This window comes from Cyprinus carpio, chromosome A19 (genome assembly GCF_018340385.1).
Source record: "Cyprinus carpio isolate SPL01 chromosome A19, ASM1834038v1, whole genome shotgun sequence".
NCBI lineage: Eukaryota > Metazoa > Chordata > Actinopteri > Cypriniformes > Cyprinidae > Cyprinus > Cyprinus carpio.
Window position 1 is genome coordinate 12257076 of NC_056590.1, and position 13574 is coordinate 12270649.

Here is a 13574-nt window from a genome sequence, read left to right on the forward strand (position 1 = left end):
TATATATATATATATATATATATATATATATATATATAAATATATATATATGTATATGTATGTGTATATATTATATATATATATATATATATATATATATATATATATATACAAACAAACAAACAAACAAATACTGTCCTTTTGAACTCATATCCATTATTGAATCAAGAAAAAATAAAAAATAATAAAATATTAAGCAGCATAAAGGTTTTCAACTGTGATAAGAAACGTTTCTTGAACAGCAAATCAGCATATTAGAAGATTTCTGAAGTATCATGTGATACTGAAGACTGGAGTAATGGCTGCTGAAAATTCAGTTTTGCCATCAAAGAAATAAATGGAACTTTAAATTTAATTAAAATAGAAAACAATCATTTTAAATCATAATAATTTTCAAAATATTACTGTCATAACTATATTTTTGTTCAAATAAATGCAAAAAAAAAAAACTGACAACTTTTGAATAAAACAAATTCAAATCTCATTGTAAATTCTGACTGTTAGCATTCTCATAATTACCTTTTTTATTTATTTTTTTACTCTGAAACAGATTTCTTTAGAACTGACAGTCCAAGTACATGACTAACATTAATGTGAGTAAACGAGGACTTTGTTTCACAAGCACTAACAATGTCATCTTCAGACCTGTCATCACTCGACCATAAAATCCTGCTTCCTCATGTGTCATAGTAGTGAACTGGGTCAAAGATAATATTCTGACTGTCCATCCTTAAAACAACTACAAAAGGTGCTTTATTCATTTCGTCATATGGGATTCCCAATAATATTGCATATCTCACTGTCAAGATCATGTTAACTAATGCTGTACATTACCTTCTAATGGTTCTATGCCTGGTTCTTAAACCAGCCCATAGATCTCTTGAATTAACTGAAGCTTAAAGGGATAGTTCACCCGAAAATGAAAATCCAGTCATCATTTTCCAAACCTGTAAAGGCCTGTTCACACCAAGGACGATAACTATAAAGATAACGATAAAGATATAGTTCTAAAAATCATTCTCAGTATTATAGAATAGCAGAGTCCACACCTCAGCTATAACGATAAAGGCACAGAGAAACGATATCATTAGAATCACTTTCAGAATGATTTTTTCCAGCTGATGAATGATAAAAACAGCCAATCAGAATCAATCCTGCTATAACTAGCTTGAGAATTTAAAGCGGAAAACGAGTGTGCATTTAGAATAAACAGACGATATCATCCGCTGGTGTGGATGCTAATAGTTATCGTTCTTGGTGTGAACAGGCCTTAAGACTTTATTTCTTTTGTGGGACATAAAAGAAGATATTTTGAGAAATGTCTCTGCTTTTTTGTCCATGCAATGGAAGTCAAAGGTAACCAAAACTGTTACCTACATTCTTCAAAATATCTTTGTGTTCCACAGAAGAAAGGTTGTCTCTCAAACACAAAAAAGGCATGAAGCTGCTGAAACTTTTCTGAATTTAATAAAAGAAATGATTGCGGCTTTGATAAAATGTCAAGCCTGCAGACTCTATGGCACTTTCTGAGAAATTTTGGGGCTGACTGCTAAGTTAACAACAGTGAGTCAGTGATTGTCAGGTTCATATGATTCATGACAAGCTGGAGTCTGATTCTGAGCACAAACCAAGCTGTTGAATTCAGCTGGGAGCTTAATGAAAGTATAGAGCAAATAGTTTTAGCTTGAGAACTAATAACAATGGCAAAAAACTGAAATTTTACAGAGAACAAGTGGAGGAGGTAGACACAGGGGTTTTTCAGAATGATCCAGTTGTCTGTTCAGCAGCACGGTCTCACTCTGCCCTCTGCTGGACTGGAATGACACTACTGTACAGTTTCACTACACTGCCTCCTCCTTCCTTAGCTAAAACTAGTCAGATGCCTTATGCAACTGCTAACACTTCACTTCTGATGACAGATTAAAATAACAACTTACCAGAAATGACACTTGTCTCCGATGTCGGTTTGTCTTTAGACACACTAAACACAAGAGTGGACAGGAAGCTGGGCCCCTACCTTGCGGTTAGCAGTCATCTTGCGCAGGAAGCTCAGAGTTTGCTCCAGACGATTTCCTGACACGTCCTCTTTGTTTTTGTGCTCCTCAGCCTTTATTTGCCCTCTATCTATATCCCAGCCCAGAGCACCAAACTCACTGTCTATACTGTATCAGAAAGAAAAAGTGAAACATAGCATTAAAAGTATGGATATTTACAATTGAATATGTTAGGCAATTTATGATTAAAACAAGACAGGATTGAGAAATACCTGTGAGATGATCCTCCAATCTGTTGGTACGAAACACTCTCTAGATCACACCGAACAAGACAAGAAAAATGTTCTCATTGATTTAAGGAAATAGAACTTAGATTCAAACAAGTACATGACGTAATGCTTAATGTCAGTTTCAGTTTCAGAGCAAGGTAAAAATGTCACAAATAAGTCAAAAACATAAGTGGACGTAAAATATTTGAATGCTTTTAACATCGTTTTTGAGTAGAAAATTATATAATATAAAAATAACATTAAAAACACAAAGATAAAAGTGAGGGAAAGAACCAAACAGCAAAAATAAATGAATGCTCTTAAATAAATGAATTTGTGAAGGAGCTGGGAACTCCAAACACACTCAGCTGACCATGGCAGTAGGAGCGCGGGCGAGGGGCAGAGCTCTTGGGCATCTGCTGCATCATACACAGGCTGGGGGCGGAGCTGCTGCAGCCATGCATCTGATTGGACTGCTCCTGAGGGAGACATTTACAAAGCATTTATCCATAAAATATTTCATATACACTACTTTTCGAAAGTTTGGGTTTGTGCGTTTCTTCAGTGTCACATGATCCTTCAGAAATCATTCTAATATGCTAGTTTGTAGTTCAAGAAACACTTTTTCTGGCCGTTAACAGCATTTATTTGAAATAGTAAAGATTTTACATTTTGCCACTTTTGATCAATCTAGTGCATCCTTGTTCAATAATTCATAGCTGAAACTCTTCAATTTGTTGTTTTTTGTCATCTTTTCCAACACATGATCAGTGAAATTACTTGCTATAACTGAAATAACTTAAATTACATGAGTGGTTCTATTTTATATTTCTTTTTTTTAATGAAGTTAGCTGGCTTAGAAGGTGGCTACCTACTGTAAGGTATACAGTACACAGCAATGTAGCTCACAGAGGCCCTGTGTGTGTGTTCTAACCTCCAGCACTGATTGATGATGTTCCTGATGCTCTGCTCCAACTTCCTCCTCAGTAAGTGACGTCAGGGAGGCTTGGGTGACAGACCTGAGGGCTTCACGAGCTCTTTTTGACCTCAGTGCTCCATTTATCACTAAGGACATCTCATCCGGGTCCAGATCTTCAAGACTCACACTAAAAAAAAAAAGAGAGACAGACTGAACACTAAATTCGCATATGTTGTTATTGCATGACATGATACAACAAGATAAGTAATTGAAGGCCAGGCTTCTTTTTGTTCTGCTGTCTGAGGACTATCATTACAAATCACCACAAATGATAAGTTTCTCGGGACATCTGCAATAACATAAACAAACCAACACATATGTAAGCACACACATATATACACATTCATAACATTAAAGTTTTAAAAACTTCAAGCTCACTCTTTCCTGTTCCTGTTGGTTGATTTTAAGTCAGCATCTCTAACGCAAACTTGAAAATGACCCACACTGCAGTGTAATGTTAGATCCTTACTGGAGAGACCTATGCATGTCTCTGTGTGTGTTCTTAGTTATGCGTGTGTGTCTCTGTCTCCTCACTGAGTACATTGGCACTGGCTGGTGGTGATCTCACAACAATAGTCCACAGAGTGACACAGTAGAGGCCCTATTTTAGCAGAGCCATGGACCAATGTGTGTGAGAAAGTGAAAGAGTAATATGGCACAAAATAGAATAAGAATAAAAGTAAATACCAGGAAGCCTATATGTAAAAAAAAGTGTAAATAGATTTTAACTAGCAACTAGTGTATCCCAAAAGACTACTGCAACAAATGGGTGAATATATAATCTTATATGATATATAATATGTTGTAACTTGTAAGAATCATATTCTGCAGGGTTAAACATTAATTTCAGTGAGTACAAGTAAATAATTTAGGTTGTGTGGGTTTGCTGACAAAAACAGTTTGTTATATTATGCAATTTAAAAATTATGGGTCATTTTGTTTTTGAAGAAATTAATACTTTAACTCAGCAAGGATGCATTAAACTGTTAAAAAAAATGTAAAGACATTTATAATTTTACAAAATGCTGTACTTTTGAACTTTCCATTCATTAAAGAATCCTGAAAAATGCATCACGCGTTCCACAAAAATATCAAACAGCACAACTGTTTTTAACATCGAAAATAATGAGAAATGTTACTTGAGCACCAAATCAGCATATTAGAATGATTTCTGAAGGATCATGTGGCATGGAATACTGGAGTAATGACTGCTGAAAATTCAGCTTTGCCAACACAGGAAAAAAAAATTGATTACTTGGAAAAAAAAAAAGAAAGGAAAACAGTTACCAATAAACTATAGTACATTTTAATAATAAGTTATTATTAAAATGTAATAAATTACAATTTTATAATGTTTAGCCATCACGTCAGTATAGATAAAGCCAAATTAGCCACAATTTCACAAATTTTTTTTTTTTATTATTATTTTTTTTAAATTAAGGTAGAGCGTACTTGGACAATTCTGATGTGCTAAAGTGTCACAGAGGTAAATGTGTTTTTCACCTGCGTGTGTCATTGGGCAGATATCCCTGTGCCACAGCTCCAGGTTCCCAGCTGTGTCTCCTCCAGGGGTCAAGCTGAGTCAGGCGACGAGTGGCAGGGGAGCGTAAGGTCACGACCGGAGGACCAGGGGAGATCAGTGGAGAGCATTGAGGAGGTGAGAATGAGAAACATACAGGACGAGGAGTGGGAGGAGGAGTGCTTGACATCTGGGTGCAATGAGTGAGGAAACAAACAAATAATGGGTTGGTGTTGTAAGAGTGCAAGAGGTCAGTACATACAAAATTATTGGCATGTAAACATAAACAGTTCTTTTCTCACACAGAAACACATATGCAAAAATTCATACCGTGTCCATAAGGTCAGACAGCTCCTCAGGGCCCATACTCAGATAATAGCTTCACTGCTCCCACTACAAATCAAAATGTAACATTACTATTCCTAGAGAATGTCCTTTGGTAAAACAGTTCAATAAAACAAAAACAGAAGTAGTCATATCCAATACACCTATTACATATCCAAACCACCATCAAGTTTGTATAGCGCTTTTCACAATACACATTGTTTCAAAGCGCTTTTGCAACAATACAAGCAATCGATCAGCTGAGATTTGCTATATAGAATATATCGCTTTATGTTAGTATGTATAAAGATGGATATACTATACAATTTTATATACATTATAAGTGTCCATGGAATCCATTCAGATGATAAAACTAAAAAAAAAAAAAATTGGGATCTTGTTGCTTTTACTTCTAAAAAATACATTGATCCATTACTTTAATGTACAACTTTTATTGTTTGTAGTTTATAGTATACTTAACATTTTCACAACTGTAGCTTGACTACTTTAAATTCTGAATTACTGTTCAGTTTCAAAGTAGCTTCCCCGGCACTGATATAAATTACTGGTGATGTACATGTATGGTAAATCAAATAAATGATAATATTTTTACACTGAATGTGAGTAGAGCAGCAGAGCCTAGCACAATGAAAAGAATGGTTAATACCAGCACATTATATGGTTGATAAGGTTTGCTTGTTAGTTTTTACTACATTGTTATCCAGTTGCTAAGGTGTGGTTGATACCAGGTAGCTGCTTTAAAAAAAAAAAGTAAAAAAAGCCCACCTTTAAGTCTCTAGATATGACTCAGATCTCTTCTACAATGTAATTCTATGCAGCTTTATCTGGTGTGCATGGTTTATCATCTGCAAGTCCGTTCTTGCCTTAAGGTGCTTATTCTACCTAATGTGACCCTTAAAAATAAGAGGTTATACAGTCATATAAAATATTTTTGACTTTCATAAAAAACCAGTTAATTAGCCTAGATGTTACCAGTATTTCTAGCATATGTAACAACTTTTTTGCAATGTAAATACGCCTGTTATCTGATATCATATCAAAAGTGCAGCATACAGTATGAGAGAAATCATCCCATCATTAAAGCTGATAGACCATTTCACATTTAATAAAAAATGTGTCGCAACAGTGTTCAAGTTCCAATTACAGGGAGTTTCTGGAAAGTGAGTGATGGGCTGGGAACAGCTTTGGTAAATGTTTTGACTCCAAGAGTGTGTTTATCTCTCATTTTACCTCCCTCTTCCCTATGGTTATCGCTTATTACGTAACACTGTTTTGAAATCATTTGTAGTGGTTCCTCTTCCATCCTTTTCTTTATTCCCATTCTAACAGGAATGTATTGTGAAACACACACAAAACCATTTCCTCTCGAGTAAAATGGCTTCTGTCTCTATCTAGTATTCCTGTTTGGAGCAAACATTAAGAGTGAGTAATGCTCTAAAAATAATTTGTCTATGAATGTACACGTAACAAAGACACAGTCTGCCAACAGGCGGAGATAAGGCTGTTAATACCTGTTCCACACCTTTGTGTGCAAGCATGTACAATGAGAGAAAGTGAACTGACTGTACAAAAGAGAATGTAGAGGTTGAGACTGTAGCGATCATGGGGTCAAAGTTCATTGTTTTGTTTCCTAGCAATAAAACTGTCATTGCACTGTATATAATGCTTATCAAACGTGCATCTTTGTTCTTAAATACAGTACATTTCTTATGGCAATTTTTTTAAAGACATCCTGTCATTTACTTAAACTCGTGTTGTTCTAAATCATGGAAAACAAAGAACTGTATGTTCCAAACTTCAAAAAGGAAACAAAAGCACCATAAAAGAATCTTCGAAGTGGTTCATACAACTTGTGGACTTTATTAAAGCCAGAATTCATTGACAATCTTCTTCTCAAGTGGGCAGTTCCACTGAAACTGGAACACTGAGTCAATCAGTTCAACTCCAGAACCAAATCAATTCGATTCATGAACAAATCATTCATTTTTTGTGGAATGGATCAACTGATTCATTCAGTGTGATCTGATTCAAAATATCTGATTCAAAACAACAGAAGAAAATGTTAGTGGAAAATCTGGTTTATCTAGGATGCCAAAAGTTTTTTTTTCCTTAAGATTACAAAATAATTAAAATAATTACTAAATAATTAAATTTGTCATTGGAACAAATACATATCTTTTTTTTAATAAAAATATTGCAAAATACTGTTTTATGGCTGATATTTTGGCTGCTAAATTTTCACCTTTGGCAGGTGGACTCCGTGTACATTTGCTCGATGTCATAGCATTTAAAATTCCACAAGATCATCACAAGATTACTGATAATACCATAATCACATTATGTCACCGTGAAGGCAGCTAGCACTTTTTTTCCTCCAGACACAAGAAAACAGCAACTTTCTGTCTTTTATACACCCTCTAACCCCTCCTTAGTCTGTCACTCCTCCACCACTCCTAAGCTTCTTTTTCCACTCCTCTCACTAATACATTTACTTTTCCTTGTGTACTTTTGCTCCTCTTCCACCTTCTCTCTTTATATCCACCCTGACGTCAAAGTCTAGCCCCAAACAATGGATAGATCAAATTACTGCCCGATTCATTGCTCAACAAAGGCGTGGAAATGGACGGTGGATTTTTATTGAACATATCTGATGTCTTTAAAAGTGAAGTGTGTGATTTCTGCACTGCTAGCACCCCAAAAGCATAGCTGAAAAATAATGACTTGTTTCAATCAGGTTTCCTGAACACTCAGTCCATGTGGTATTGGTCAAATACCATTGGTTATGCCAACGTTGCTGTGCTAGTTGGAATGTGGGGGTTTCTGTCAAAAACATTTGGTTATTTTACACAATTTGTTTATTATAAGATTTAGTTTTTTTTTTAACAATTAAAACTTTTATTCAGCACGGATTTTTTAACTTGATTTAAAAAAAACTATTTAAATCAATGTTCTTCTTTTAATACAAATAAATGCTGTTCTTTTTCAGAATCCTGAGCAAAATAATCACAGTTGCGCTGCTCAATATTTGAAGCTTTGCCATCACAGGACTAAATTACACAAAACATATTTTTATTATAATTTATTTTAAAAACATTTAATAAAAATGTATTTCACAATATTTAATATTTTAATCAAATGCCACTTTGGTGAATATGAGAGAAAAATTTATTTTATTTTCAAGTTACAAAATTTTGTTATTATTAATTTATTTAAAAATAAAAAAGAAATAATGTTGTATAAACATTTAAATTATGATTATTATTATTATTATTTGAAGAAGAAGATAAAGAAGATGCATTCTTTCACATCAGTAGTGTTGTTGACAAATGACCTTAAGTTCAAAAGTAAAAAAAATAAAATAAAATAAAAAAATAGCCTCGTGATTATTGCACCGACATATATATATACAGCGCAACTGCACTCACAGAGACCAGAGTTCGATTCCTGTCTCAAGGTCCTATGCCAGTCCCGGTCCTGGTCCCGCTCCCCTCTCGCTACCCAATACTTTCCTGCAGGGCTGTAGCTGGGGTTTGCGGGGCCCCGGTGCAGGTTGTACCAGTGGGCCCTGTTTGAAATTGTTTAATTTGTATGTTCGTTCTATTTATTTATTTGTGCTATTTACACAATGTTTAAGTTTTTTCAAGTTTGTAGGTGTCCAGGTACAGAAAACGAATAATCAAATGTAAAATAGCACTGCATAGTCTTCACTGTAAATATTAAATATACGGTAAAACCAAAATTTATTCAGACACCTACAACATTTATAACATTATCACAGGTTATTTGCTATAGTTTAGAAAATGGTAATAAAATATGACAAGAACTCAGAGTTAAACTGTGTCAGAACAAATTCATCTTGATAATGTCAGATAACTTTGATAAAAAGGTATGTAATGGATTACAATCAACCAAAAATTCAGACAACTGTTATTTACACAATATTTACACAGCTATCAATACTTTGTTGACTAATTACTAACCAATGCTTAATTTTTTTCAGTGTAAAAAGATTGCATTAGAATTAAAGAAAAAACACATGAGCAAAACATGGTCAGGTCAAAGTATCTAAATAATTTTTGCCCAAAATTTTTTATCAATTTTACTGGTAGTCCACCACTGTAGGAAGAATTTTTGGGTATAATATGTCACAGTTTACTTTATTTTGCTATACTAAACTACAATATAGTGTTCATATATTCACCCACTAGTAAAAAAATATCACAAATTATATCTGGTGTCTGAATAATTTTTGATTTGACTGTGGTTTAATTCTTCTTAAACTACAAAGTAATTCAGTCAAGAGCAGTGAATGATTTTCTTTCTTTCATTTTCTTGGATTAACATTACAGCAGCTAGTAAATTAGGCACGGTCACTTTAAGAGACAATGTATCCATTATAATGATACACATCCGATTTCTTTCTCCACTGTTTACTTTTTCTTAAGACATAACCGACAGTTTTTTTTTCTTTTCTCGAGGATACTCTCCAAGACGTGTATTTTGATATAATTTTGTATGTATTTGTCAGAACAAGAACAAGAAGAGGCAAATTCTGTGTTCAAGCGCTTTGAGACGCATCTCTCTGTGTGCACCCTCTGGGCACAGAACACAGAGCGTGGGTGCTGAATTGGACTCTTTCACATCTTTTTCTATTTGCATGTTTAAACTGGGATTTGTATTTGTTCGTTCAGGTGCAGGAGGATGTGAAGGAGAACTCGGTTCGGTGTTGCTGTCCGTGAGACGCGGCTGTCTGCGTACGCACCGAACACAGCGCGCGAGTACTCAGTTAAGTTTTTCCGTGTCTTGTGTTTGAATGCTTTAAGCTCTTTTGAATTTTTAAATGGGCAAGGCTTAAAAACATGTGCAAATGATAAGCTTTCGTGATGATGCGTAGCCTGTCAGCTGTCCTGAGCGTCTTTTTAGGCTGGCCTCAGCCAGTCGGTTGAGATCGCTGGGGGCCCCCCCTCAGCCGTGGGCCCTTATAATCGTCACCACCTTTCATTCCACTAGCAACGGCCCTGCTTTCCTGTCATCTCTCTACTGTCCTGTCTAAATTATAAAGGAATAAAAAGCTCAAAAAGCTTGTATTGTTCATTACTCTCCATGAATCGTGCGTCATTTTGTTGTGATGGCTGAAAGGCAACTTTCTTTCCAAGCTCTCTTTTAAATGTCCAGAGATTTTCTTTCAGCCTATGTTTTGAAATTCCCCTCCCTTCTTTTATAATCCACTGATGTCATGTTCACACTGGGTCCCTCTCCCAAAGAGCAAACAAGCCGGACAGGAGAAAGGATGTGTACAGTGAGTCAGGGTGAACTTCAGGTCACCAGCTGTGTGCAAGTGTGTATACATACGTATGTGTTTGTGTGTGTGGTATCAGTGTTGATTGCCAGTGCATCACTGGCACACTGCATTTAGCTCATGACTCACCCCAAATTTGTCACCTTTAGCAACTGGATTAGCATCCAAAACCGAGGCAACTGCACTTTTGACATTTCAACCTTACATTTTAAAGTGACAGTTCACCAGGAAAATTACAATTATGTACTCACTATCATGTTGTTTCATACCGGTATGACTTTTTTCTTCTGTAGAACACAGAAGGTGTTTTTTTTTTAAGTTCACACTGCTTTATTTTAAAGGGATAGTCCACCCAAAGATGAAAATTCTAACCCTTATTTCATTCCAAACCCGTATGACTTCCTTTCTTCTGTGGAACACAAGAGATATGTTGTAGAATGTTGGTAAACAAGCAGTTTCGGGTTTTGTTTAGTTTTGTCCATACTATGAAAGTCAATGGGATCCGAAGCTGTTTGGTCACCAACATTCTTAAAATGATCTTCTGTGTTCCACAAAAGAAAGATAGTCATACAATTTTGGAAAGACATGAGGCTGAGCAAATAACAGAATTAATACACACTCTGTCTTTAATATAAACAACAGGGGGCAAAATAGTTTAAAAGATCCTTGTTTCCTTCATTTTGCTTGTGCCCTCTCACTTTAAGATGTCTACCCCCCTTGACACCTTTTGTACTGTCAGTCACCAAATGACTATAAACATCCCCTTCACCCCCTCCTGTTTGTCTCTATTTATCCCCTCTTCCTTTTCTTATTCGCTGTGAAGAAGGCCGCATGTATTCTCAGAGGGGGGCTCTTACTAATACAGAATTCATTAGCATGCTGAATAATATAATGACTAGATCCCTGTTTGCAGAGGTTAAGGGGTTTCATCTTACACCAGACTCTGATCAACTGAAGATTAACCGATGAAAAGCACTTCAAGTTCTCAAATATATACAGTAGATCATATTCAAATAATCTATAGAATCATTGTAAAGTCAATAGACCAAGAAACTCTAAAAGGTCAAAAGATCAAAAGAACGGACACTTGAATGCAGGGAATAAACTCACTTCAAAAGGTCTTCATCAGAAATCCGAGCATTTACAATCAGATCAACTGTTCCCGAGAATCTCAGGTGTGATCTTTAAGTCAGCAAATTGAAATGGAACTGATTTAAAGTTACAAAGAATGCATTCCTGTCATATCTGCAGCATGAAATATTGAGAGATTCCTTGTTTAAGACAGACTGACTTCTACAGTACTCCCCCCCACGTAAAGATGCAGTTAACAACAACTGTGCTGTTAATGTGCTTGAGACTCAGGCCACACACATTCACTGGCTTCGCTGACCTCTTTTCAATGTTTTCTTATCTTCTTATCGCCATATATGACATTACATTGCCATTTATAGGTAAGTATAAATATTTTTTTTTAATCTATTAAAAAGAAATAATAATAATAATAATGAACTGTAAAAATAAAATAAACAATTTAAATAAATACAAATTAAACAAATTATTATAATATAAATTATATTTATCTAAAAATAATTTGGTATATCTATCTGAACACTCATGTAAGAGCATTACCTATGTATTCTCTAATGCTATCTATAAACTGCCCCAATGTTTTTTCTCTTTTATATATGTTACACATTCATCTGTCACTTTACCCATCCTCTTTGCTCATTCTTTCCCCCTCTTTTCTCTCTCCGTGAAATCATGTTTTAAACAGAACTCCAGCAGGCCCTCACAAAGGTCTCAGGTAGTACAGGGGCCCCATTCTGAACATCCAAAAAGCACTTCCTTCTCCTAATCCTTTTCTTCACTCTTAATTGCTGTCATTGTTCACAGAATTAATACAGAACGTGCACAATTAAGTATTTAACAACATAAAGGGTGATGGAACATTTTGATTCTTTGGATGATTCTTTGAACTGACCAAAAAAAAAAAAAAAAAAAAGTATTATGCAGGAAATGGCACATTTTCGTTAACGTTTATTGATCTTACAAAATCAATGAATAAGTAATGGCACTTGGCGGTGCTAACGTTACTCTTTTTAAATATAGCGTCTTCCTTTTTTTTTTTTTTTCATGTCCCAGACAGTCTCAAAGAGTGTTCCCACTTGATAAAAACAGCTCGTAATAACTTTTGGTAACTTACCTGTCCACTGGGATGTTGTTTTTATTCTATCCTAACGTCTTTGTCAGTTTCATCCAGACAGACGCTCCTCGAGGTTTACTTGCTCCTCAGAAATCTTCTTGATGTGTTCATGTCCTCTAAGCAGCGTAGACCAGATGGTTTCCGGGACGTTTTCAGTCAAGACATTTCCGGACACACTCTGGTAAAGTCAAGTACATCATCCTCGGCTCGTTCGCCGGGAGCTGCGCGCTCTCTCGCGGCCACGCCCACAACCGTGACGACAACTTAGGTCTAGGACTACATTTATGACCATTTAATTCAGACAACACACTCCACGTGTGTGTGTGTAAGACAGTAAAGGAAATTCGTTTTTGCCAACGTGGTCAAGGGATAATTAATAAAGACTAGCTATCTATTAATCGGTCAGCCATTGAGTAGTGCTTATGTCAGGGTTCCTGATCAACTAATTTTCATGGCTTTTTCAAACATTTGTGGTGCTAGATGATTTCCCTGCCCTGGAAAATCCCACTTTTGAAATTCCCTGATATTTCCAGGCTTTCCATGATGTGTTAAAACTTGATCAGACAACATTAAAGGACAAACTGCTTTTTATTTACACTAAGCTGTATCGAACAAACCATGCACACACATTAAAACTAACAAACTGTATAGGAAAAACCACATGCACCAAATTGCTTTTTTTTCATAACTAAGACAATAGTATCAAATTATATATAAAAAACAAACACACACCAAATCATTACAAATACAGAAGCAACTGAGACACCCAAATACTGCATAAGAAAATATGATACATAGAAGGCAACGACTCATTCAGAAGAAAAACCACTCACTAATCTGACATGCTTATTTTAAAAAATATAAATAAACATAATAAAAAAATGGAACTGATACAAACAGTGGTCTGATGTTAAATAATATTACAGGAATTACAACCCTCAGGCAAACGTTACGCAACAGAAGACA

The 13574-nt window shown here is 35.3% G+C and overlaps 1 protein-coding gene across 1 annotated transcript in view; it reads right to left on the reverse strand.

The window, feature by feature from the left end:
• The window catches only part of arhgef1a (Rho guanine nucleotide exchange factor (GEF) 1a), a 44357-nt gene extending 31524 nt beyond the window's left edge, over positions 1 to 12833 (reverse strand). Inside the window, exons 1-7 of the mRNA XM_042776525.1 lie at positions 12609 to 12833; positions 5092 to 5154; positions 4746 to 4951; positions 3198 to 3369; positions 2637 to 2742; positions 2267 to 2306; positions 2020 to 2162 (exon numbers count right to left, since the gene is read on the reverse strand). Of these exons, the coding sequence (XP_042632459.1) occupies positions 2020 to 2162; positions 2267 to 2306; positions 2637 to 2742; positions 3198 to 3369; positions 4746 to 4951; positions 5092 to 5127 (703 nt within the window). The 5' untranslated portion in view covers positions 5128 to 5154; positions 12609 to 12833. The remainder of the gene's footprint in view (positions 1 to 2019; positions 2163 to 2266; positions 2307 to 2636; positions 2743 to 3197; positions 3370 to 4745; positions 4952 to 5091; positions 5155 to 12608) is intronic.
• Between the last annotated feature and the right edge of the window lie 741 nt (positions 12834 to 13574).